Source organism: Prionailurus bengalensis, chromosome A2 (genome assembly GCF_016509475.1).
Source record: "Prionailurus bengalensis isolate Pbe53 chromosome A2, Fcat_Pben_1.1_paternal_pri, whole genome shotgun sequence".
Taxonomy (NCBI): Eukaryota; Metazoa; Chordata; class Mammalia; order Carnivora; family Felidae; genus Prionailurus; species Prionailurus bengalensis.
This window is the reverse complement of record NC_057348.1, coordinates 53,785,998-53,813,555: the sequence shown is the minus strand read 5'-3', so window position 1 is coordinate 53,813,555 and position 27,558 is coordinate 53,785,998. Positions and strand designations below refer to the sequence as shown.

The following is a 27,558-nucleotide window of genomic DNA, read 5'->3' as shown; positions in this document are numbered from 1 at the left end:
CATGGGTTCAAGCCCTGCGTTGGGCTCTGCTGACAGGTCAGAGCCTGGAGCCTGCTTCAGATTCTGTGTCTCCCTCTCTCTCTCTGCCCCTCCCCTGCTCGCACTCTGTCTCTGTCTCTCAACAATAAATAAAAGTTAAAAAAAATTTTTTTCTTGTCATTTATTTTGTAAATATGTGTCTCTTTGCCACTCCTTGTTATTAGATGGGTGCTTGGACCATAGCTGAGGACCATTAATTACCATTACAATCAATTGACGGCTAAAATACAGATTCCTGGGCTTCATTCAAGTTCAACTTAATCAGAATCCTTGGATTTGTTGGAGGGGAGAAGCTGGGAATCTTTATTTTCATAAGTTCCTTGGATGATTCTAATGCCAGCCACATTTGGGAACCCCACTTGGATTAGAGAATATTTAAAGAACTATCTAGCTCTTAGAGTATGTGGGTTGTTTTTTTTTTTATATTTATTCATTTTTTTGAGAAAGAGCGTGAGTGGGGGAGGGGCACAGAGAGAAGGGGAGACACAGAATCTGAAGCAGGTTCCAGGCTCTGAGCTGTCAGAACAGAGCCTGACTTGGCTCAAACTCATGAACTGTGAGATCATGACCTGAGCTGAAGTTGGACACTTAACCAGCTAAGCCACCCAGGTGCCCCTAGAGTCTGTGACTTTAATGAAGATTAATGATATAGCACCTTATATTTTTCAAAGCTCTACTGCATAGTATTTGATGCAAGTAATGATTCTGTTAGTTTGTGTTTGTTAGTCTTCATTGTCCTCATTCTTGATGTCTTATCTTCATAGTTCAGTATATCTCACTTTTACTTAGTTTTTTTTTTTTCTGAAAACTGTAAGTTAGTGGGTCTAAGGGTATAACTACTTCAAGAAACCTAAAATAAACTTGCTATGGAACATTTTAAATAAATACTTTAGACTTTTCAAATAGATCCAAACATATGCTCTTACCTGCCTTTGGGAAGGAGCTGGTTTGGCCACTGTCAGCTGTCACACTTTAACTGAGCACAGGAGCTCCACTGTGGGCAATTTACAAGTACCATAGATTTACATTTTGTTCTCCTTACTGGCCATACTCACTCTAGTTGCCTCAGTTTTAATTAACTTTATTGGCTTTAAAAACAAAATGTATGGGGCTTTTATCAAAACTCTTAAAGTCTTATTCAAAAACATTTTTTTAATGTTTATTTTGAGAGAGAGAGAGCACAAGCAGGGAAGGGGCAGGGAGAGGGGGAGAGAGGGAGATTCCCAAGCAGGTTCCACACTGTCACTGCAGAGTACGACTAGGGGCTCAACCTCACGACCCATGAGATCATGACCTGAACCAAAATTAAGAGTTGGATGCTTAACTGACTGAGCCATCTAGGTGCCCCATTAGTTGAAATTTTTATATAGCTGCCATTGTTAGTACTCCAGGTACTCATACTTCCTACTAGGCCTCTGAGTGCCTGCCTAGCTTTTGAGGATGGGGTACAGGACAATGTGGAGGGACATACACTAAGGCTACTTGAAATGGTGTGCATGTTTATTTAAATTAACAGTGGTCTGCTTGCCTTTACTAGTGTGAAATGTATATGAGATGGAATTTTTGTTAGGAAGATAACAAAACCTGTTGTTGAAAACAGGTTGAAATGCAGATAGATCAGATTGATTTATTTTCTTTTCTGGTGGATGTTCCTGCTTGCATGTACATTTCAGTCAGTCAAACAAATTAGACCAGTGTGAAGGGAAATGTGATAATTTTATCTTTCTCAACCACTCTCTTCTGATAATAGCTAGAGGTATGTCTTTTCATACTCATACAATATATGTAAACATATATGGGTTTCCCTGCCCTTTAAGTAATCTTATTCTTTGTATTATTCTGAAAAATATTTTCCCACAATTGATAAATCATGGACATCCTTCCCTTTAGGTCGTTATGAATAATATAGTAGTGTCTTAATGTGACATATACAGATATTTTAGGCTTTATTTAAGCATTCCATATTGCTGGACATTCCAGCTATTTCCTGTGTGTATGTGTGTATTTATCATTACAAGCAATGCTGTCATAAATCTTCTTCACATACCCTTACAGACTGGTGCATTTATTACTATGCTTATCAAAGGATGTGCAGCCTTTGTTGGTTCTAAAGATGGCTTTTTGTTTATAGGTCAATGTGAGAAATGGAATGAGCTTGCATGATTGCCTTATGAAAGCACTCAAGGTGAGGGGCCTGCAGCCGGAGTGCTGTGCAGTGTTCAGACTTCTCCATGAACATAAAGGGTAAGAACTCAAAAGTCAGTCAGATCCTCTTTCATACTAGTAAGGAGCTGCTGGCTTCAAATAATAAGTTTGTATTTTTAAAAAAGTGTGCTAGCTTGTCATAGAATATTATGTATTTATATACCCTTGTTCATAGACAACTGAGAAAAATAAAATATTAAAACTTGAAATTATTGCTGAAACATTGCACTGAAAAAAGAATACATATTAGGTGTTGATAGTATTCCATAGATGGAAATAGTAGTGTAAGGTAATATGTTTCTTGAAAGCAAAAATTTTTGTGTTTCCTGGAATGCAGTAGACAGAATAGATACTCAGAAAGTGTTTGCATTATTATGTATAGTTAAAGAATCCTATCCTCAAGAGATTAACTCTCTTGTAATTCACTCCATCATTCTTTTTTTTTTTTAAAGTTTGTGTTTAAGTAAGCTCTACACCCAGCATGAGGCTCCAACTCACTACCCCAAGATCAAGAGTTGCATGCTTTTCTGACTGAGTCAGCCAGGTGCCCCTCATTCATTCATTTTTATAACAGTTAATGTTTACTCAATCTGTATAATTTGTAATTTCTGCTTCAGGAAAGATCCATAGTTCATCTTCTTTCTAATGCTGGTGGCTTGATAGAAGCATCCCATCAAAGGCTAGGAGTAAACCCTATAGCTTCCATAATTATCCATTGTTATCCCCCAAATTGGGGGAAATAATCTTTACTTTCTTCTTGAAAAATGCTAGTTCTGTTATTGATCTTCAGCTCACCATCTTTTCTGTCTCAAGGAGTTTCCCAGTTTGAGAGAATAGCCTAGGAAATGAGTTAACTCAAAAGGGCAAGCAAAAATTCCACTCTGCTGTTCCCCTCAGTGTAGGAGGTAGTTTGTTGAAGTGCAGATATTTGAAGCATATGTCAGTTTTATCTGGGTATAGCCCCAGGTTGGTCCAGAGCCAATCTGTAGTGCTCCTTAAAGACTAGAAGGATTCTGAGACGTTGAGTGGCTTGTCCAGTCTTGTCCAAGGCTACGTTGGTTTAGAGCTACCCTAGCTTCTCTACTGGACGGATAGCACCTGAAGACTAAGGACACAGGGCTGCCCCTGTCTCTCTCCATTAGGATGAAGTAGGACTTTGGAGTCCTTGTATAGGGAGTTATATTAAGGAAAGGATTATTTACTATTGGATAACCAGAAAAATGGCTGGAATCAGCTTCTGGTAGGCAAAGGGAGAAGTTTGAATTATGCTGTATATGTGTTCTCTCCCTACATGAGAATATTCTTTTTTTAAGAAGTGGGCCTGATGGACTTGATGGACTACACAAGACATGAGAAAGGAGCTGCCTTTTTTTTTTTTTTTTTGAAACTTTTTACTTTAGTGTATCTATTTTTCTGTGTTGTTTGTTCTAGGCCCAGAAAGAATGGTGTCAGTGTAAATGTTGAGACAGTTAAGTCCCCTGTCACCTTATAGACCTTGCAAACAACTCTATAGATGTGAGCCTATTATTAATTTCATTTGTGATTCCTTTGTATTTATGTATCTGCTAGACGAAGTAGGCTATTGAAGATTAAATTTTGCTATTACAGCAATATTTATACCCCACTTTAGTATTTCAGGATTCTTACAGGATTTTAAGGTCACAGAGTCCAATTTATTGCATATTTACTTTATCATGAGATTGTTATAGTTCATTATTTTATTTTATTTTTAATTAATTTAAATTTTTTAATTTACATCCAAATTAGTTAGCATATAGTTAGCATATGATTTCAGGAGTAGATTCCCTAATGCCCCTTACCCATTTAGCCCATACCCCCTCCCACAACCCCTCTAGTAACCCTCTGTTCTCCTTATTTAAGAGTCTCTTATGTTTTTGTCCCCCTCCCTGTTTTTATATTATTTTTGTTTCCCTTCCCTTATGTTCATCTGTTTTGTCTCTTACAGTCCTCATATGAGTGAAATCATGATATCTGTCTTTCTCTGACTAATTTCACTTAGCATAATATCTTCCAGTTCCATCCACGTAGTTGCAAATGGCAAGATTTCATTCGTTTTGATTGCCAAGTAATACTCCATTGTATGTATATACCACATCTTCATTCATCCATCGATGGACATTTGGGCTCTTTCCATACTTTGGCTATTGTTGATAGTGCTGCTGTAAACATGGGGATGCATGCGTCCCTTCGAAACAGCATCCCTGTATCCCTTGATAAATACCTAGTAGTGCAATTGCTGGGTTGTAGGGTAGTTCTATTTTTAGTTTTTTGAGGAGGCTTCATACCGTTTTCCAGAGTGGCTGCACCAGCTTGCATTCCCATATAGTTCATTGTTTTAAAATAAACTTTATTCTGGGGCACCTGGATGGCTCAGTTGGTTAAGTGTCTGCCTCTTTATTTGGCTTGGGTCGTGATCTCACCATTCGTGGAATTGAGTGAGCCCCATCAAGTCCTGTGTCTGTGCTGACAGCATGGAGCCTGTTTGGGATTCTCTCTCTGTCCCTCCCCTGTGTGTGCTCTCTCACTCAAAATAAAAAATAGACGATAAAAAAAAAAAACAAAAAACCTTTATTCTAAGAGTATAAGTTTTGGAGTCCAGCTGAGCTGGATTCCAACATAGGCTCTTATATTTGGTGTGTGGCCTTCAACAAGTTACTTTCTTGGGGCCCTATTTCTCTCATGTTTAAGATAGGGATAAAATGCTTACTTCATAGCTTTGTTGTATGAGTTAAATAAGTTAGTATTGTCTGAGATTAAGTTTTATATTTATATAGTATGAGATAAGTGGTAGCTGTTATTATTTGGTGTTGAACTCTTACCTTGTTTAAATATTTGCCTTTTTATATATGTTTTTAAAAATTGCCTTTAGTAAAAAAGCGCGTTTAGATTGGAATACTGATGCCACCTCGTTGATTGGAGAAGAACTTCAAGTAGATTTCCTGGATCACGTTCCCTCACAACACACAACTTTGTAAGTTGTGGAGCTCTTCTCTTTTTGTGGTGTGTTGGGTGTTTTAGCTGGTGTAATTGGACTTTCTCAGAGGTAATAAGCAAAAGCATATGCATTGTTGGATTATCTGAAGCTGTCGTTTTGTGATGTTTACAGTAAGGCAATTTAAGTTTAATTAGTCACATATATACTTTAATTTCTAGGAGTGAATTTTACAAATGTTGGAAGTATGATTCTTTTTTATAAGGGTCTCTTTTGGATGTATGGGATCTGTTGGGGGCCAAAAAAGAAATTATTTTGTCTTTTGTCATTCTTCATTTATTTATACCTCTTCCAGGCTCGGAAGACCTTCCTGAAGCTTGCCTTCTGTGACATCTGTCAGAAGTTCCTGCTAAATGGATTTCGATGTCAGACTTGTGGCTACAAATTTCATGAGCACTGTAGCACCAAAGTACCTACTATGTGTGTGGACTGGAGTAATATCAGACAACTCTTGTAAGGCACCATTCTTTTCTCAAAGAATATAAGCAGGTGGGGAGGTAAAAACTCTCTTGAAGGTATTATTGTATATTTGACCAACAAGTCTGGGTTTTAGACTTACTAAGTAAATTGTCATGATCTGGATATCATCTACTTTAGCAGCATGACAGTTGTGAAACCAGGGAGTTTGAGTGTGGCATACCTCTAAAGCAAGCAGATGGGATTGCTGTTTGTCAAATGGAGATTGGCATACTGTGACTCAGGCAAAGAGCAAAAGGATAAGAAAACCAAAAGACTTGGCTTTTGTCTCTTAACAGTATAATCTTTTAGGTTATTGGCAGGCACAACTCTTTATTTTGTTAAATGATGTTAAACATTTGTTATTGAGAAGGAGCAGAAAGCATAGTTGGTGCTATTATCTTCACCTCAAACTGGAGACGTCAGTTTTAAAATGATATAAATGTAGGGGAGTCTGGGTGGCTCAGTCGGTTGAGTGTCCGACTCTTGATTTCAGCTCAGGTTATGATCTCATAGTTTATGAGTTCAAGCCCCACATCAGTCATATGCTGACAATGTGGAGCCTGCTTGGGATGTTCTCTCACCCCCTCTTTCTCTGACTCTCCTCTGCTTGTGCTCTCCCTCTCTCTCAAATAAATAAACCTAAAAATAAAATGAAATGAAATAAAATGATGTAAATGTAAAACCTCAAAAGGTACTTGAATCCCTCAGGAGACAAACCAGTTCCCAAAATATATTTTCATACAAAGTGTATTTTAGTAAGGTTTAAATTGAAAATATATGAAAAGTCAAAGTTTTATCTCTTTTTGAGAGTACTAGAAAAACAAAGGGAATGTTATTAAACCCTGACGGGAACACCTTTTTTAAAAGCTTTTGTAGTAGTCACATGTGTTTGCTTGCGTAGCCTAACTGGCACAAGCTTGGAGTTTAGTAGAAGTGGGTGAGAATCTCAGTGTTTCCATTAACTAACTAACCACCTCTGAGCCTCAGTTCACTCATATGAGGAAAGGGGATTGCCTTCCTTGCAGGGTTCTCGTGAGGATTAGCTGAGGTAGCTAGCACGTGAAGTTGCCGAGCACAAGTGCTCATCTTGTGGAAAGAAGATGCCCAATTAATGTTGTCATCTCTTTTCCTCTTATTTATGACATTTGGTGCTGAATGACATTTATTTTTCATATTCAGTCTTTTCATTTATGTGTTTTCAAGACAGAATGTTTCCAGAAAAGCTCTTTGTGATTTAGGTTATACTGTGCCCTACTTTAGAATTAAAAAAAAACAACAACATTATTTTGATATAGTGGGATATTGGACCAGTACTTTTTAGAAATGCACAGGAGTGCCTGGGTGGCTCCGTGGTTGAGGATCTGACTTTTGATTCCACTCAGGTCATGATCTCCCAGTCATAAGATCAAGCCCCATGTCAGACTCTATGCTGACAGCATGGAGCCTGCTTGGGATTCTCTTGTCCTCTCTCTGCTCTTCTACTACTTGTGCTCGCTCTTTCTCTCTCCCCCCTCATTAAAAAAAAAAAGTTCAGAAATGTACACTAGAAGCTATTATGTTCATTGGCAGGTCAATATTGTTCATATTCTGTACTCATTCAAGCCCAGTCATTTGGATTGGTGGTCCCTCTACTCTAAAATGGTTGATGAAGGGGCACCTGGGTGGCGCAGTCGGTTAAGCGTCCGACTTCAGCCAGGTCACGATCTCATGGTCCGTGAGTTCGAGCCCTGTGTTGGGCTCTGGGCTGATGGCTCAGAGCCTGGAGCCTGTTTCCGATTCTGTGTCTCCCTCTCTCTCTGCCCCTCCCCCGTTCATGCTCTGTCTCTCTCTGTCCCAAAAATAAATAAACGTTGAAAAAAATAAATAAATAAAATGGTTGATGAAAATGTGACTAGAAAATGTGGTTTAAAAAAATTTTTTTTACATTTATTTATTTTTGAGAGACCGAGACAGAGCACAAGTGGGGGAGGGGCAGAGAGAGAAGGAGATACAGAATCCCAAGCAGGCTCCAGACTCTGAGCCGCCAGCATGGAGCCCTACATGGGGCTCGAACTCACAAACTGTGAGGTCATGACCTGAGCTGAAGTCGGACACTTAACCAACTGAGCCACCCAGGTGCCCCTGAAAATGTTTGAGTAGTCTGTTTGCAAGAGTTGCAAGACAAGGTAATTTGACTGTAAAATTACTGCCATTATAAAAAACCATAAACTCAGTCTTCCTCTGATTTCACTTAGATTGTTCCCAAATTCTCCTATTGGTGATAGTGGGGTCCCAGCACTGCCTTCTTTGACAATGCGTCGGATGCGAGAGTCTGTTTCCCGGATGCCTGTTAGGTAATTTTTTTTACTTACAGCTTTTCTTTGGAAAATTACATTGGGGCGGGTGGGACTGAAAGCCTGAATATAAAAGACCAGAGTTCCTTTGCATTCCCTTCTCTCCCTGTGTAAATGCTTTACTATTTCTGTGGAACTTAATACTAGTATTAGAGCAAAATGTAGTCTTGTAGTTCTTATATTCTGAAAAGTCACACACACAGACTGCAATTTTCTTCTGCTATCATAGCATATCCCTTAATGTCTCATCACATTTTAAAGACCTTCAGATTTTGCTTTCCTCAGTATGTAGTAAGTTGTGCCTCAAGGAAAGAGTCCCATAACTATATACGGTGATCCGATAAAAATAAAACTCCTAACTTTGAAATGCTATTTATCGCCTTGCATTGCTGAAACCATGGTATTTAATAGACTGTGATCTTTAAAAAGAGTCCAGTTAGATTTTTAATATAAATATCCTTTCTAATGTGCTTGTGAGTTTGCGTGTAACTTGTCTTTTTTCTGTTCTCCTGCTTGGAAGTTAGAGCTTTGTTGAGTTCACATGTCTTGTTCAGTGTTACCCATGAATTTGGAACCTAAAATAAAATCTACATCTTTTTCAAAATATCTGACTTTAATGTATATACAATTGAATAACATTTAGTGATCTTTTTAAAACTACCATGGAAATTGTTAAAGGCAGCATATCTCAGAACAAGGAATTTGTATTGAAATAATATCTGGATATACATTTGTGTATGGCTTATTTTTCTTGAAATTTCATCAGAAATTGTACTTGCTTCTGAAGATTTCATTACTAGAAGACAAGCTTTTGAAGGCATAAATACTGAATTCCTGAGAAGGCAATTTTTCAAGGCAGTAGAACAGTTTCTCATAGAAAAACTAGCCTTCTGTTCCTTGAATTCATGCATGGTGTTACTTGCATCTGAACAAAACTCCAAATAATTTGTAGAGCAAATAATGAAAATGTTATACTTGCTGCGTGTTCCCATTGTGGTTGATAGGGGAGTGGGCTTGACTGGAAGAGGCCAGTGATTAATTTCACAGTTGTGTTTTGGCATCCTGAAAACTGAATTCACATTAACTGACTTTTAGAGCTGGTTAAGTGGGGAGAGGGTGCATAATAGCTAAAATGCTGGCCTTTTTGCGGACATGCTCAATAGTCTAACCGTCTTAAATTTAAGACTTCTCCTTTAAGCTCTCTCAGTCAGTCTCTAAACTGGGCAAATTCCAACTAGGTTGGTAGTTGGTGGCATGGTTGGCAAATGTTAGTCTGTTCTTTCCTAGAGATGGTCTAAAAATTTGGGAGTATTCTGTAGAGGGGATCTATTGAAAAGAAGACAACTTAAAATGTATTGTTTTCATATGAGTTCCAAGCATGTGTATTATTTCCTTTTCAAAACTTTGCATGCAGAAGCACCTAGACAGAAGAAAAATTGTAAGTGGAGCCTCTTAAAAGAGAGAAACATTTTGTCCAGGGTTTTAGTACAAGTAGGATTTGCCCCAGAGCATCTTACGAAGTAACTAGTTGAAAGATTTACAGTGGGGAAGCCTGCGTGTCATTCATGGAGTTTTCTTTCTCTTCCTCGCCTAGTTCCCAGCACAGATACTCCACACCCCACGCCTTCACGTTCAACTCTTCCAGCCCTTCCTCTGAAGGTTCCCTCTCCCAGAGGCAGAGGTCAACATCCACACCTAATGTCCACATGGTCAGCACCACCCTGCCTGTGGACAGCAGGATGATTGAGGTAATAGGGCCCCTTGCGGGTGGTGAGGAGTATCAATCTGTTATTGGGGTGGGGTTGACTGTTGTGTTTAGAGAGTTTGGGGTTTCAAACCTGATAAAGAATGTTGCTGTACTTTCTCAGGACCTTGGAATTTTTGAATTTATTGTTTAAAGCGCTGTATCTTTAGACTGGCTGAATAATCCAATTGGTATATCATTCAAGTGGAGAACTAAAATCTCCTAAAGAAATGGTAACATTTGAACTCCTTTCCATTTTAGCTTTGTTTTTTTTTTTGGTTTTTTTTTTTTTTCAACTTCAACGTTTATTTATTTTTGGGACAGAGAGAGACAGAGCATGAACGGGGGAGGGGCAGAGAGAGAGGGAGACACAGAATCGGAAGCAGGCTCCAGGCTCTGAGCCATCAGCCCAGAGCCTGACGCAGGGCTCGAACTCACGGACCGCAAGATCGTGACCTGGCTGAAGTCGGACGCTTAACCGACTGCGCCCCCCAGGCGCCCCTCCATTTTAGCTTTGAATAAGATGTCAGTGAACTAGTGAATGAGCTAATATAAAGAGTAGTTTCATTTTTGTGTGGAAAAGAGAATAATAGTGATGGAGAACTACAAACTCTCTGAGAGACTTTTAAGTGATTTTATTTAGAAATAAAAGGGTGGAGTCATTGGATTTACCAAGCAGGTTATTTAGGGAGATGTAAAAGTACCCAAAGCCTAGTGTTTTCAAACTGCTTTTTCTTTTCTTGGCTTTTTGGTATGTTCTATTTATTTGCTTTGCTTTCTAATTCGTCTTTAATAACAACTGAATACACTTAAAATACTTCCTTTGTTCTTTATTCTTCTTTATTTCTCATTGCTTTGGACTAGAATAACAGCCTGAATGCTTCTCCCAGGGCGTGGTCCAGACGATTTTGTTTGAGGGGAAGAGTAGGTATTCTTCTTCATGCCTTTGCTTTCTTGTAAATTAACAGGATTGCTAAGACTGTCAGACAGTAGCCTATCAGAAATGAAAGAATCACTAAGTTAAATTTTATATTTCTTGCCAGACTTGATTTCCTGCTTTATTTTTTGACAATAGAGTATAGAGGAGTTAAAAAAAAAAAAAAATACTGTGTGTGGGATTGCTGACAGGTGAAATAAGTTTCTCAAGCGAGATTTTGAGGCCAAAAGTAATAAAGTTAAAAAAAAAAATTTCGACCAAAGCTAATGCTAGATTTATTTAGTTGGTGCTCAGAGCATCACTGTTGTATTTATACCTCGTTTAGAAACCAGATGTGTCGGTTTGGTTGATATGCCCTGAAAATCTTTTGTTAAAAGTTCATCAGAGACAACTGTGTTCTTTCTGCGTTATGAATTGTTCTTGGAAAACCTCAGGGACACCTGCCACTTGAGGTACAACTTTATCTCACTCAAACCTTGAATCACTTTCCATATGCTTGTCCTCCCATCAGAGGTGGCAGGTACTCAACAAAAACGTTGGTTTCTGAATGTGGAGTCTGAACTGGCCATTTGGGGGGCATTTTGAATATCACAAGATTATTGTGAGGAGGTCATGTGCATGCTAGCTATGAATTTTGTTTTCTCTTTTATCATGGTTAGCCCTGATAATAAATAATATCCTAGTGACTTCTGTTACATGATTTGTTTCTCCGTAAATATTGTAATACTTGGGACATTAAAAGTGAAAATTCTTGAATTTTTATTATAAAATAACTGGCACTATGTTAATTCTCTTCATACTTTAGAGGCAGAGCAAGTTTTGATTCCTTTTTATTGCATGATTCAGCTTTTTTAAAGTACACATTCTTTGTTTAAACCATTTGTAGTTCTCTTTAATATTTAGATTCCAAGATATTTGAAAGGTTCCTTCTAGGATAAATCCAACTATACAAATTAGCACACAGTATAATATGAGGTATATAATGGATACAGGAAGAAAATTGCTGACATTAAGGAAAAAAATCCTAGTGCATGGGTATATAATTTTGGTCAGCAAAAATACATTGTGCCATGGTTTGACTAAAAACAAAGAGGTCAGTTGGATAATAAAGCTATAGCCGCTGAATATTCTGTTGAAATTCTCGTTATTTTTGGCCGGTGTTTTGCCAACTGGCAGTTATCCAGTCTACTTAAAAACAGAGATTCCTGGACTTCCAACCTTCCTTCCCAGAAATGCTTAATCAGTCCTAGTTGGGGGGAGGAGACATCTGTATTCTCAAACACCTCTCCAGGTGATTCTGAAGATTGGCCAGGTTTGGGGACCCCAGAACCAGGCTTTATTGCTTGGGTGGGGCGGCCAAAGGTAGGGGGAGGGGCAGCTTGGTTTAGGATACTTTTTATCTTTTTAACATTTTTTAAATGTTTATTTTAATATTTATTTATTTTGAGAGAGAGCATGTGTGAGAGGGGCAGGGGCAGAGAGAGAGAGACACAGAATCTGAAGCGGGCTCCAGGCTCTGAGCTGTCAGCACAGAGCCCGACGCAGGGCTCGAACCCGTGAGCTACAAGATCATGACCAGGGTCAACGTCAGTGCTCAACCGACTGAGCCACCCAGGCACCCCTAGGATACTTCTTGTCTTGTAAAAATGTTATGGAGTGGAAACATTCCATTAATAGTTGTGTGAAAAAGGTATCTTGTCCTTATTGTGGTTACATAAAATAGTAGGTTTCCCAGAAAAATCTCCTTTTTGAGGATATGGAGGCCTAGTGGTTTTATGTAATAATTACATATTCAGAGTGAGAGTTTATAAAATGAATATTTAGGTCTTATGGAAGCCCTTGTGGTTTAAACTGTTCTACCCAGTTTCTAATAAGTTCTAAAGGTAGCTTTTTGACTTCTCACCTGAGTAGAATGTAACTAATTTCAGAGCTTACCTATAAGGTTTCCGGAGCATTTTGTGGTGAATGAGCTCAGGGCTAAGATTCATAGGTGATGGTTTCTCGTTCTATTTCTGCCACCTACTGGCTGTGTGATCCTGGCCAAGTCTCTTTTTTTATTTATAGGTGTTTTCTTGTATGTAAAATGTAGGTTTTGGACTGGGGGATTTATGGTCCTTTCAGCGTTTCATGATTTTAGGCTTGGATTAAGTTCTGTAGTTGTGGTGCTTACCCTTACCAAACCCAACTCTGGTCAGTGTGCCCCGAACTCCTAGAGGAGTATGAGTGAGCTTGCTACCTAATCCCCAAGTTTTGTTTTTGTTTGTTGTTGTTGTTGTTGTTGTTGTTGTTGTTTTGAGCCTCAGTGGAGCAAGATGCTCAGTTACTGGAAAGATCTCAGTTGATAGTAACTTTGCTAGTATTCCTTAATGAGAATCACTTTGCTATATATGTGTGTTGCTTTCTTCTGAGAAAAAGTGATTTCCATTCCAAAAGAATGTGGTATATGAAAAGCTAATACCAGTTCTAATAATTGATGATAATCTTGGAGATAATTGGCCATTGACATTGGTAAATTTAATCACAGGCAAGTTAGAGTATGTAATTAGACCTTTTGTATTTTAGAGGTTTTATAATCTACTTTGTTTCTGCAAATTCTCCTCCCCCCTTTTACTTCCCCCTGAGAGCATCTTTTGTGGGGCAGAAATTGACCAGCTTTCCTTTTCTGTTTCAGGATGCAATTCGAAGCCACAGTGAATCAGGTACTTGTCCAAAGTTATGTAGCAAATAATAATGGACTTTTTCTCTTTATGCTGTGTATCTTCTGTTGGCTTATCCATGTGTGGATTCTGTTTGTCTTGTCTATTAAGCCTCACCTTCAGCCTTGTCCAGCAGCCCTAACAATCTGAGCCCAACGGGCTGGTCACAGCCCAAAACCCCTGTGCCAGCACAGAGAGAGAGGGCACCAGGATCCGGGACCCAGGAGAAAAACAAAATCGTGAGTATGGCTTACAGTACCTCCTGCATCGTATGTTAGGGTTTACTAACAAAAACCTAGTCAGAAGTGAGAATATTTTTAAAATGAGAATACTTTTAATTTGGTGGGGAGAGGGGAACTGTAATAAAACAATTAAGGATGTTATAAATGTCAGTGCCATTTTTGGTATGCTTGCGTTGGAAAATTTGTTGACTTGTAAGGGAGGGCACAACTAAAATGGTATTTTTCTCAAAATATCGAAATTGGAATTACAGTTAATGTCTATCTTTAAAAGATAGGGGAATGGGTCGGTTGGGTTGATCTTTTCTTTGACACCCTCATCAGACAGAGCTTTACCATTCTATGGAGTGTGTTAATGATCACTGCTGGTTTCAGAGGCCTCGTGGACAGAGAGATTCAAGCTATTACTGGGAAATAGAAGCCAGCGAAGTGATGCTTTCCACTCGGATTGGATCAGGCTCATTTGGAACAGTGTATAAGGGCAAGTGGCATGGTAAGTTTGGGACCCTCCCTTTGTTGCAAGGCCTAGGTTGAAGTCAAGTTTCAGTCCAGAGAGGGCCAAGAAGGAGATAAAATTCATTGTGCTGTGTGCATTACAGTGGCACTCCAGGGAACTTGATTACATCTGAAGATTGAACTTAATATCTCAGTGACATTTCATAGCATTCTTTTTCTATTCAGTGATGCTATAATTGGTATGATATGGTTTCCAGGATAATTAGAAATTGGTGAATAAGAGTTGAGCATGATAGTCAAATGTCAGGAACTGATTAAACACATACTACATACTACAGGGGACATGCTTTGAAATTCTTAAATGGGTTAAGAGCCTGCTGCTCTGAGGGGAGCATGGATTCTAGAAATGTAAAGCTGGAAAGAATGTTAGAGATTTGCCCACAGAAAACTGTGAGGTCCCAAGAGGGCAGATAACATGCCCATGGTCAAGCAGCCGAGCCCAGGAAAGCCAGGAGCCTCCTGAAACAGGTTCTTTGCGCTCTGCCTTGGGTTGGTTTTTGGGAATTCCCATCAAAGAGAGAATGCACAGACTTCATTCTTAAATCTGTGTGGAGTGTTAGTGTAGTGTTCTTATTATAATGGAGACTCTTTGTCACTTGGAAGAAATGTACTGTTTTAATATCTGTAGCCACAGCTTGTGTATTTTGGCAACATACTTAACATTTCTCCCTCAGAGTTTTAATGCCTCTGGCTTTGGGATGTCCGCAAGTATAGGGAATACTTTCTTGAGAATGCTACTTCTTTCCAAAAAGGCATCCTTCTAAATTCAAATTTTAATGAAGCAGACAGTAACAACAAAACAAACCCCTAAAATGACTAGGTACTTATGTTTCCAGTTTGGATGGTATCATATTTATTTTTATATATAAAGGGGCAGAGATTGAGAGAAATTAAGACCATCACATGAATGGAGCATTAAAATTCAAGGTGTTGAAAATTGAGATCCCTCCATCTTTTGAGTACCTTATGTTAATTAGTATATGGGTTTGCCATTTGTAACTATAATCATCTGATAAATTTCTCATTGTTTTTTTTTTTTAAGTATATTTATTTTTGAGAGCAAGACAGAGTGCATATTGGGGAGTGGGGAGAAAGGGAGACACAGAATCCAAAGCAGGCTTCAGGCTCCAAGCTGTCAGCAGAGTCCATCGCGGGACTCAAACCCACAGACTAAGATCACGACCTGAGCCAAAGTTGGACGCTTGACCGACTGAGCCACCCAGGCACCCCAATAAATTTCTCATTCTTTAAGGCAACTGGCACAGGACTGAATATTTGATTCCTTTTCCTTTGAAAATTGTATCTAATGTACTACTGGCATGCCTCCTGGGTCCCAGAGAAATTTATGCTGTTGTGGAATATTTCCCAAATAGGTGTCATAAATATCTTGGCGATTCCTTCAGAAAAGAAGAAAACAATTTGAAGTCTTTTATTATTGAAATATAGTTGACATACAATGGTATATTAGTTTCAAGTGTACAACTTACTAATTTGAAAATTCTGTATATGATGCTCACAACACTAAATATAGTTACCATCTGTCACCATACAGTATTATTAGGACATTATTGACTATATTCCCAATGCTGTACTTTTTATCTGAGACTTACTTACAACTGGAAGTTTGTACTTAATCCCATTCACCTATTTTTCCCATGCCCCCACCCTCCTCCCTCTGGCAACCACCAGTTCTCTGTATTTATGAGTCTACTTCTGCTTTTTTTGTTTTTTGTAAACTTTTACTTTTTAGATTCCACACATAAGAGAGATCATATGGTATTTGTCTTTCTCTGACTTGACTTCACTTAGCATCATGCCCTGTAGGTCCTACATCCATGTTGTTGTAAATGGCCAGATCTGAGGTTGTTTTTTTTTTTTTTTTAATGGCTATGTAATGTTCCACTGTGTAAATATACCACATCTTTATTTATCTATTAATGGACACTTAAGCGGCTTCCATTCCTTGGCTGTTGTAAATAATGGCTGCTGTAAACATGGGAGTGCAGGTATCTTTTCAAGTTAGCGTTTTTATCTTCTTTGGGTAAATACCTAGCAGTATAATTACTGGATCTTATGGTAGTTCTATTTTTAATTTTTAGTTTATGTACTTATTTTGAGAGAAAGAGAAAATGTGCATGCAGGTAGGGGAGGGGCAGAGAGAGGGAGAAAGAGAATCCCAAGCAGGGTTCTGCACTCAGTGCAGAGCCTGATGTGTGGCTTGAACTCATGAATGTGAGATCATGACCTCAGCTGAAATCAAGAGTTGGACATTTAACTGACTGAGCCACCCCAGGCGCCCCCTATTTTTAAATTTTTGAGGAACCTTTTTACTGTTTTTCATAGTGGCTGCACAATTTACATTCCTATAAACTGTGCACGAGGGCTCCTTTGATTCCACATCCTCGCCAACACTTGTTATTTGTCTTTTTGATACTAGCCATTCTGACAGGTGTGAGGTGATACCCCGTTTGTGGTTTTGATCTGCATCTCCCTGATAACTAGTGATACTGAGCATCTTTTCATGTACTTGTTAGCCTGTTATATAACTTCTTTGGAGAAAAGTCTATTCAGATCCTCTGTCCATTTAAAAAAAAAATTTAATGTTTATTTTTGAGAGAAAGTGAGAGTGTGAACAGGAGAGGGGCAGAGAGAGAGAGAGAGAGAGAAAATCTGAAGCAGGCACAGAGCCCGACTCGGGACTCGAACCCATGAACCATGAGATCGTGACCTGAGCCGAAGTTGGACGCTTAACCGACTGAGCCACCCAGGCGCCCCTGATCCTCTGTCCGTTTTTAAATCAGATTGCCCTTTTGGTGTTGAGTTGTGTGAGTTCTTCATATATTTTGGATATTAACCCCTTACTGCATTTGTGAATACCTTCTCCCATTCGGTAGGTTTTCTTTTTGTTTTGTTGATAGTTTCCTTTGCTGCACAAAAGCTTTTATTTTGGTGGTATAGTCCTATGGAAGAAGAACAGTTTTGTGGAATACAATGCTTAGTTCTTGTATCTGACACATAGCTGCTGGTAATTGTAGGAGATGGAGCAGTGAATATTGCTTTTAATGCTTCCATTAGCACTAAATCATTTTTATACCACATTTTAAAGCATCAGCTGAAAGCCAATAAATGTAGTTAAGGAGTGCTCAAATTTAAGTTTCCTTTTGTTGAGCACTTTGTGGGGGGTATTCATAATTTTTCAAAGCATTACTTACATTCGGCACAGTACTGCCTATGAGCTTGTGTTTTCTCTAGATTCTGTGAGCTTTTGGACTATGGTAAGGAGATGTTATTTGATACAGTGTTACTTCCATTAGAATGCAGATAACATATCTAATACTTTTAAGGCTCTAGTTTTTTCTAAGATAAATGTTTCAAAAGTCATAGGAGTAAGGAGCAGTGGACTTTTTGTGTCAGCCCCCCAGGAAACAAAGCCATCGTCTGTGAATGAAGAAATAAAATGAGAGGGTCAGGGAAATCATAATTTCTGGATTGTTTGTGCTATACTTTGTGTGTGTGTGTGTGTGTGTGTGTGTGTGTGTGTGTGGTTGTTGCTGGTGTGGCTGCGGCTGCTGCTGCTGCTTTCCTGGTATCTGTTATATAATGTTTAATCAGTTTCTTAGGAATTACAGTGGTGATGATTTTTAAAAGTTTTTATTCTGCCTAGCAGCTGTGAAAGTAGAGGATCTCAGAGCAGCCAAGATGGAGACCTCAGATCCATGAACTAAAGCTCACTTACTTTGTGTTAAGTAAGTGCATCCTTGGGTGCACACACAGAGCGTAAATTTGGGATCTGATTTGCCAGCCTTTGCACATCATAAACAACCCATTGAAGGGGATGCAGACGGCAGGACTGATGGCAGCCGGGATAGTCACTGATGGCATGACGAGAAGACAGCAAACCCTCTCAGGCTTGGGCTGCTTAGTGTGAGGCTACCAGCCTGGTGGAATCCATGTATGGGTGCCCATCCCATCCTAACGCTGAGGATAATGTTGAATCAGAAGAACAGAGTGGTGTTCATTCCATTGTGTTCTAGAAAGCAGGGATGTATATATTAGGTTTTAGACAACCCTAAATAGTTAAAACAAGAAACAGACATTTAAAAAGGTAAAAACATTCCAGATTTACCAACTGATAATAGTTTTCTTCTTCATTGGTAGCTGAACGAGATACCAACACCTTATTAAAAACATGATAACCAACAGGAATGTGTCTTAACTCATTTGTACTACCTTTACCTCTCTCTGACTTTACTATTAAGGGAAAGTAAGAAGTTTTAGTGTCATGAAAAATAAGCATCTGACTCAGGATTTTGGTTCCAGTCATGATCTCACGGTGAGTTTGAACCACACGTTGGGCTCTGTGCTGGCAATGTGGGGTCTACTTGGGATTCTTTCTCTCTCCCTCTCTCTACCCTTCCTGGCTCAAGCTCACACTCTATCTCAAATAAATAAGTAAACTTTGAAAAAGTAAAAAAAAAAAAATACCTACTTGGTGTAGTTGTTTTGGACTACCCTCCATAAAATGTTCCTTGGCTGTTTACCTTCGTCATTTATATTACGTGCTAAAGGAAATAAATACCATTCTTTATATGTGCTAAGATTGCCAGCTATAAGGGTATGTGGATAATTCCAGAAAGGTTAATACTATATATTAAAAAAATTTTTTTTGTGTGATATTTATTTATTTTGAGAGACAGAGAAAGAGCTTGAGCTGGTGGGGGGGGGGAGAGGGGGGCGCAGAGAGAGAGGGAGAGAAAGAATCCCAAGCAGGCTCCACGCTGCCAGCGCAGAGCCCAACACAGGGCTCAACCCCATGAACTGCGAGGTCATGACCTGAGCTGAAATCAGGAGTCAGATGCTTTTAACCCACAGAGTCACCCGGGTGCCCCAGTACATACAATTTTTTATACTCCTCTTGGAAACGTGTTCAAAAGAAGAGATTAGTAATAAGCAGTACTACTAAATGCCTGTTGCATGGAGTGCTGGAGAGGTGGACTTGAATGGTGTACCTGGTCCTGAGACTGCCAGGGCAAGTTGGAGAGCAGCCTTTGTTTTGGGCCCAGACCTAATTGTGCACACCTGGAGGCTTCAGGCTGGGTACTGAGTCTCCGCTTCCCTGCCAGCAGTGGATTCTTGACCTGTGCTGGGAGCAGCTGGGTCATTCAGCAGCTAGTATTCTGTGCCAGAGGCTGTCCCTACTTCCACTCCAGAGCTTGAGACAGCTTGTCAGTTCATAACATGCCTTGCTGACAGTTGCATCTTAGAATTCATTCATTTCTTTATCGGTGTTTCCTGAATATATTCTTCTAATACCAACCATTCTTTTAGCTGCTACAAGTGAAGCAGTGAACAAAACAGATGAAAATTCTTTCTCTTATGGAGTTTCTATTCTGGTGGGGACAATAACCAACCAAAGTATATAGTATGTTATAATTGCTAATGAGGAAAAAGGGAGGAAAGCAGGTAGGGAGTGGCAGTCCCTGTGCACAGGTTTTGGTGGGTTAGTAGGGAAGGACTCTGCTGAAGAAGTAGCATTTGCATGATGCTTGAGAGTGGGCAGATAACCTGGGGAAGCAGCAAGGGGGGCTGTGAATTGGGCCATTCACCTGGCCTGTTTGAGGAACTCAGGGAGGCTGATAGGAGTGCAGTCCAGGGATGGGGAGTGGTAGGGCCCTGTAAAGACTTTAGATATCATTTTTGGGTGAATATAGGGTCTCAGATTGTGCAAGACCTTCAGGAGACTTGGCCAGTCTTATCCTGAAATTCAGAATGCTGGTGAGGGAGCTGGTTACTGGAGAACTTGTTCCAGTTCGAGGCAGTCCTACTAGTAGAAAACAGTTCTTATTAAAGTTGAAATCCATTTTCCTATAATGTTTGCCCATTGCTCCTAGCAGACTGAATCCCTGTCATGGCAACGCTAGGAGTATTTGCGTGAAAGTGAGGGAATGCTGTAGTATATAGTCTCTGGGTTTCAGTAAGAAATTGCATATGTACTCTTGTTATCTTAACTGCTAACCACGAGCTGGAAGGCAGATGGGTCCTTTCAGGCATTGTAGGGTTTTGACTTTGGTTCAGCCCTGTTCAGTCTTCCAACCCATGACTTGCATGAAGGCGCGGGTATAGTGGATGACTTGCATGGAATTGTAGTGCCGATTTGGGTAATAGGATTTGGAAAGAGGAGAGGATTTGAACTGGCTGTGGTGACGGAACAAAGAGACTATGAACTCTGAACAGGGATAATAAGTCTGCTCACTGGGCCAAAAAGTAGAGGCTGGAGGTGGAGGACATTCAGCTGACTGCAAGGTCAGAATGAATCACTCTCAGCGGGCTTTGGCTGCTGGTGAATCTTCCGAGCTCTGAGGTTACGTTATGATCAGGTCCAAAATGGGTGATACGAAAGGTGAGTTCAGTGACAACTGGAACATGCCCCTTGGAGAGCTATAAAAAAGGGAAGGTCTTGTAAAACTAGACTTGTGAACTAGTAAGGTCCCAAGGAGCAAACCGTCCTGAGGGCCCATCCAGCATCTCCCCAAGCCTTCCTCCACCCACCCCGGCCTATCCCTCTCAAGCCTTGTCCAGTGCCTGGGCCAACAGCAATGTCATCTCCTGGCCCCACCACTCAGTTGACTGCCACATCAGATCAGCCCACCTTCCTGGAGTTTCTTGCCTTCACCCCTTCCTTTCTGTCCCCGCTGTCACTGCTGTCCCTGTATTTTGTCTGCAGATACAGGGCTCTTGGGCCAGGACTCCTTCCTCCCTGGCCTCTGTCGTAGACTGCAGGGGCCCAGGTCACACATCAGAGTTCACCAAGCACAGCTCCTGTTTCCTTCTTCCCCCTTACCTTACCTTACCTTTGTTCCTGACCTATGTAGTTTGGAACAGCATGTCCCACTTAGTAAAATCCTTCCCTTGGCATATATCCCATTTGTTTCAGGAAACCTTTCTCCATCCTCTCTGCAAACAGATTTTGTCTTTGTCCCTTACGCCCAGCATTCTTATCTTGGCTCAGACTGCTCCAGAATGAGCAGTTCTGCAGGAGACTCTTATCCTCCTCCTCAGTCATAAGGAGCTTAAATGGAGCTGCATGGTTTACCAGCTCCATCTTCCTGGAGAGAAGGCAGCTGTGACTGCAGAATGCGTCTCCCAAGAGGCAGCCCTGGGTCCTCGGGAAATACATGTGCCAGTGAAGTGGATGAGCCCCTACTGTTAGGTGGGGACTTTAGCTTTGGATGATAAAACCAGAGATGATGACAGGACAACAGTTCGGGACCTGCCATAAGAACCATCTCTTTGGGGCGCCTGGGTGGCTCAGTTGGTTGAGTGTCTGAGTCTTGATTTTGGCTCATGTCTTGATCCCAGGGTTGTGGGATTGAGTCCCCCTCACCCCCACCCCCTTCCCGCTTGCTCGCATGTGTGCCCTCTTTCAAATTAAAAAAAAAAGATAAAATTTTTTTAAAACCCATGTCCTTAACAACTAGTACTCCAGTGAAGTGAGGAATGCTCCCACAGAGGCTGCACAGGGGTGCTGCCAAGGGGGCATGCTTGATAAGTGGAGGAATTCTGTTACCTCTAAGGTGCCATCAACCAACTCCTTTATTTGATCACCAGAAGGCTATGGTTTTGTTTGTTTTTAAGGTGACTTTATTAAAGCACAGGCACAGGACGCGTGGGCAGAAAGAGCTACCCAGAAGGCTATGTTTTGATAAATTCATTTGCCAAGAAAATCTGAGGTCCTAATAGGGCTTCATGTAATTTATTAAAATGACCGTTATAGTGTAGAAACATTTCTGAAAGTGCCTTCTAAATCAGTAGCACATATAAAGTAGAGTTAATCTCTGGATGTTTCTAAAGTTAGGTAAAGAGGCTCATGGTGATTGACAGTCTGTTGTCAGTATGGAAGTTAGAAGGGCAGCCATTGGAGTCAGACTGGCATTCTAATCCTGGCTCCAGCACTTTTGTGTTTTGGTTAAATGACGTTGGAGAGTTGACTACGCTTCTCTGTTCCCTGTAAAATGAGGATAACAGTATTTACATCACAGGGCAACTATGAGGATTAAAGGTGACAATGCCTGTGAAGGCACATGTGGCGCAAGGGCGTAGTAAGCAATCGATATTAATCATTAGGATTGCTTCTTCATGGTATTAAAGGCAAAGAAGCTTAATTTCGATATGTATCTTTGTGTACAAGGGACCATCTCGGGTCTCATTAGAATGTGGCTGCTGAGTTTGGCATCAACTGCTTGCCAAATGGCCTGTTTGCTGGCACCAGCCTTCTGGCCCCAAAACTCCTGTATCTGCCGGCCATTCCAGTTCACCTGCCAGTGTGGCCCTCACAGGCCCAGGTTTTCACCTATTCCCCAGTCACACTGGGGATGCCAGGCTTGATAGGAAGAGTTTAAACCAGACCCATATTCAAGGCGTGTGTGGTGGTATTTAAAGGATAGTAGTATAATATACTTAACTTTTTTCAAGTACTTGAATAATTTGGAAATTTGCCTATTCCACTTGTGTAGGCACATGATATCTGAATAAGTGATTCACTCTTTCTCAGGACTAGGGTATGTGAAAAATAACAAAGTAAGCTCATTCAGCTGATCGTACTGACTATAATTTGCAGGAGATGTTGCAGTGAAAATTCTAAAAGTTGTCGACCCCACGCCAGAGCAGTTCCAGGCCTTCAGGAATGAGGTGGCTGTCCTACGGTGAGTAGAAAGCTAGCCTTTCCGGCCTCTCTGGAGCAGCAGGGGACGGGTGTGGGTGGTGGTGTGTCAACTGCAGATAAGCGGGCCGCATGGCACGGACCTGTCTCTGAGGGCCTATGGCCAGGACTGGTGGTTAGTGAGTGTTCACTGCGGAGTCTTGTGGTGGAAACTCCTTCCTTACAAGTGAAAGGGAATGCATGGGAGGTTTCCTTCCAGCTTACGGGGTTGTCAGACCTTTAGAAGAGCCCTCTTTGATGAGCATACACCCCTCTACTGCTTCAGGTCTCTGGGCACACCACACACAGTAGCCCAGGTTCTTCTCTGGGTTCTGGTTTGAGATAGTGAGAAATAGGTTCTGTTTTCACGTTTATTTCCAAGAACTCTTTATAGCCAATTTGCTTTCTTTTGGACTTCAAAACCTTTGAGTCATTGTTTAGACCTATAGGAATAAGGTGAATAATGATGGATTCCCCAGACGAGGGTTCCTTGTGACCCCCTGTGGGAGGAATCATGTACAATGAGAATGTCCTCTCTCTGAAGGCTAGCACTGAGGGGTCCTTTGTCACAACCCCAACTCAATTATCAGCAGGCTTGTGTGTGCTTTGCCAACCACCCAGATTGTAAGCACGGTAGCATTGAGGACACTCAGGATCCGGTGTCGGTGGGAAAGCAGAGTACATCTCTCTGTTCTGCAGCAACAGAAGATTCAGAGAATTCAGAGACTTTTTTCTCCTCCCTCCTCCAGCAAAACACGGCACGTGAACATCCTGCTCTTCATGGGCTACATGACAAAGGACAACCTGGCAATTGTGACCCAGTGGTGCGAGGGCAGCAGCCTCTACAAACACCTGCATGTCCAGGAGACTAAGTTCCAGATGTTCCAGTTGATTGACATCGCCCGCCAGACTGCTCAGGGAATGGAGTGAGTAGATGGCTTGTCGACTGGAAAGTCGGGGGTCCAGGTATCAACCTGCCCTGAATCGGAACCTGGGTTAGCAAAAAGCCAAGTCTCCTACATGATTTCTGTGATGTTGCACAGCTGAAAGTCAGCCTCTGGTGTGGGCTGAAGGAATGAGAGCTCCAGGTTCTTCGTCTGAGCTGAGGCTGCTCCCCTAGAGGCTCAGATTCAGGTTGAAACCACTTCCCTGAGAATTCACCCAGACCCCCAAGAGCTCAGTAGTGTGGGCTCAGTACCTTCTGCCCAGACAGCTGTGCACTGCCCTCTACAAGTGTGCGGTCTCAGGTGTGGCCCATGCGCAGCGCGCTTGTTGCACACGAGGGTCTGAGCGGATGTTTTTGGATAATTTATTTTCCTTTTAGGGAAGGCTGAAAAGTCCTCCCTTGTGCCTCCATGAAACACTACCTGTTTGAATCTCTGCTTGAACACGTCTCTCTGTCAAAGGGGGTTGTGGCGTGTGGTGTGTGTATGTGTGTGTGTGTGTGTGTGTGTGTCACTTCCTCTAATTTATCCCTTAGTGGGAGAGTGAGAACTCATAGCACTACATGTCTGGAGGCGTAAGCTAAAGCGGCGCTTGCAGGTGCCATGTAAAATCTCATGTTCTGCTTTTTAAAATCCATACGGAATTAAGAAATAGCATTACCTTTTAGAAAAAAATTATAGATATAATCCACAGATTATAAAATTCACCCTTTAAATGTGTACAGCTCAGTGGTTTTTTAGTACATTCAGAGTTGTGTAGACTGAATGTGTAATTTTAGAACAATCGTCAAGATAGAAAATGAGGTCTTTTGTGTCTGACTCGACTTAGCCTACAGTTTTGAGGGGTTCATCCACATTGTATCACTTTATTCTTTCTGTAGCCGAATAAGACTGCGTTTGTACGGGTGGGCCATGTTTCATTTATGCATTCATTAGTTGGTGGACATTCAGGTTGTCAGAATTACTTTTTGAGTAGAACTGATGCTTAAAGAGTCGTCCCATTTGTGCTATGACCTCACCTCCGGGTAACACGCAATGTGGCCTGGCCTGCATCCGCACACCACCAGTTCCTGCATGTAGCCCTCGTTGGGCATCAGGCGGCCAGGTGGCTTCCTTCCTAGCTGTCATGTGAAGATGCTTTCTACCCATTTCTCTTAGATAACTGGTTTTAATAGATTTTTTCCCTTCACAGCTATTTGCATGCAAAGAATATCATCCACAGAGACATGAAATCCAACAGTATCCTTTGATGGTTATTTCATTTCTAAATTTAGAAAAACTGAAACTTTTTAAAGCTTATCTCAGTAAAAGTGATTTTGGAAAGTTTTCCACAGGAGATAGGTGTTTGGGTTATGCTTGCAAGTTTTATTATGCTGTTTGTTACTAAATTTAGCTTGGAGGAACGGGGCTTTTGTCTGTCATGTTCATCTCTAGTGTGTGGACCATGTGTGTCTGGTCAGAAGGGAGCTGAAGGCCAGATGTTGCAAGATTGTCAAAGCGCTCACTAGGTCACTCACTGTTGGAACCAGCCCTTCCTCTTTCTGAGACTTAGTATGTTTTTATAGAAGGGGAATAAAGACTGGAGAGTTTTCATGCTGTGGGGCAGGAAACGTAACCTCTATACATCTGCCTCCCACCTGCAGCCTGTGTCTTGGAGAGGAGTGTGTAGCGTTACAGCCTTGCTCTGCTTCTTGGCCAGTGAGAGGCACTACAGTTGTGTTGAGTTGGATTATGGGACATGGCCTATTTGGGCCACATGTCTGAGGCATGAGATACTTTTTTTTTTAACATTCATTTTTGAGAGACTGAAAGAGAACACAAGCGGGGAAGGGGCAGAGAGAGAGGGAGACCCAGGATCCGAAGCAGGCTCCAGGCTCTGAGCTGTCAGCACAGAGCCTGACATGGGACTCGAGCTCACGAACCGTGAGATCATGACCTGAGCCAAAGTCAGACATTTAACTGACTGAGCCACCCAAGCGTCCCTATGAGATACCTTTTAACGGTGGGTTTTTGGGAGTGATACGTTATGCCATGAAAGCAGACACCACAGATTTGATGGTGGTATGTATTACTGGGCATTGGCAGATCACAAGTCACCTTGTGCCTGACCTCTTTACCCAGAAATGAGGGGAGTTTGGTCCTGATGTGAAGTCACCAAGTGGTACCTATTCTAGTGAGAGATTTCTTTGGATAGCATTCAGTGCTTAATGAATGCTGAATTGTTATTCACACGTTTGTCATTTGAGGGCACACAGCAGGCAGAAACCAATGTAAGCCATCACACTTGGCTTCTGGTAAGAAGCTGCAGATGGCAGCCTGTTCTCTGAGAAATCTTCGGGTTTAAGATTCCCTTGTTATATGGGAAGGTCAGAAGGCCAGGGACCTGGCACCTAGATGTGTAAATGGGGAGAAGCAGCAGGGGGAAATAGCCTGATTTTTGGCTGGAGCCAAATAATCTGCCGCCCTGAGCAACTGCTACATGCCTCATGGAAGAAAGGCAGTTTGGAAGCACTTTTTACAACTGTAGAAATCCAAGCAAATCAGTGCAAAGGAGGCTGGGGCAGTCAGAGGGGAGGGGAGGGGCGGGGCGCAGAGCAGAGAGATGGTCTGCTCTTCAGACCTTTGGGAAGTGGTTTAAAATTAACTTGACCGTTCTTTTGAAACCAGAGTCCTTAACAAGCATTGAGATATATTTCTCCATGAAGGCCTGACGGTGAAAATTGGAGATTTTGGTTTGGCAACAGTAAAGTCGCGCTGGAGTGGTTCTCAGCAGGTCGAACAACCCACTGGCTCTGTCCTGTGGATGGTGAGGAGGCAAGGCTCCCCCTAGCAGAGTGCAGGTGGAAGGGGTACCCCGGAGGTCTGTGTGTAAACTTACATTTCTCGACATTTTCCTGGAAGTCCAGATACCTCAGTGAGGCCTTCAGTGACGTCAGACAGCCTGAGGCAAATTTGGGTTTTCTGGAAGCTAGTGATCAGAACCATACTGAGGCATCGGTGCTGGGTACCAGAGACTAGGCTTCCCGAGCTTGTGTGAGCCCGAGCGGGGAAGAGGTGCAGAACTGAGGAAAGGACTGTCTTATATCCAGGGGAAGGGACAGCCTGGCACCTGGATGTCTGTGGGGCCCACATGGTGATGAATGAATGCATTTTGTCCCTGTAGGCCCCCGAGGTGATCCGAATGCAGGATAATAACCCATTCAGCTTCCAGTCTGATGTCTACTCCTACGGCATTGTGCTCTATGAGCTCATGACAGGGGAGCTTCCTTACTCCCACATCAATAACCGCGACCAGGTACGTGCACTGTTGCTGGCTGCTGCAGATCCAGATTCAGCTGTGGAAGGCCCTGGGCCTCCTGCCAGTGTGAGCAGGAGGTTCAGAAGTTGCTGTCTCTGTTGTGCCTCCACCCAGTCCCTCAACGGTTTCCTTCCTCTTAGATCATCTTCATGGTGGGCCGAGGATATGCCTCCCCAGACCTCAGTAAGCTATATAAGAACTGCCCCAAAGCAATGAAGAGGCTTGTAGCTGACTGTGTGAAGAAGGTTAAGGAAGAGAGGCCTCTTTTTCCCCAGGTAAGACTCAGCTCAAGGGGTGGGAACGGATCCCAGCAGAAATTCCTAATGACAGAAATGAGGAGGGAGGTGTGGGTTTTCTATAGGACAGGGCTCGTGTTCTGCACCAGATGCTGCAGGTGGGGTGGGGACAAGGGCCCGTGTTTGGGCTCCTCACTGAGA

The 27,558-nt window shown here is 41.6% G+C and overlaps 1 protein-coding gene across 1 annotated transcript in view; it reads left to right on the top strand.

Annotated features, from left to right (window-relative positions):
- The window catches only part of RAF1 (Raf-1 proto-oncogene, serine/threonine kinase), an 83,839-nt gene that overhangs the window by 55,163 nt on the left and 1,118 nt on the right, over positions 1 to 27,558 (top strand). Inside the window, 16 exon segments of the mRNA XM_043588157.1 lie at positions 2,171 to 2,283; positions 5,135 to 5,217; positions 5,220 to 5,236; positions 5,553 to 5,710; positions 7,951 to 8,049; positions 9,644 to 9,797; positions 10,658 to 10,717; positions 13,402 to 13,429; positions 13,538 to 13,665; positions 14,041 to 14,158; positions 22,799 to 22,883; positions 23,629 to 23,805; positions 25,016 to 25,062; positions 26,511 to 26,629; positions 26,987 to 27,118; positions 27,262 to 27,396. Coding sequence (XP_043444092.1) covers positions 2,171 to 2,283; positions 5,135 to 5,217; positions 5,220 to 5,236; positions 5,553 to 5,710; positions 7,951 to 8,049; positions 9,644 to 9,797; positions 10,658 to 10,717; positions 13,402 to 13,429; positions 13,538 to 13,665; positions 14,041 to 14,158; positions 22,799 to 22,883; positions 23,629 to 23,805; positions 25,016 to 25,062; positions 26,511 to 26,629; positions 26,987 to 27,118; positions 27,262 to 27,396 — 1,653 coding nt within the window.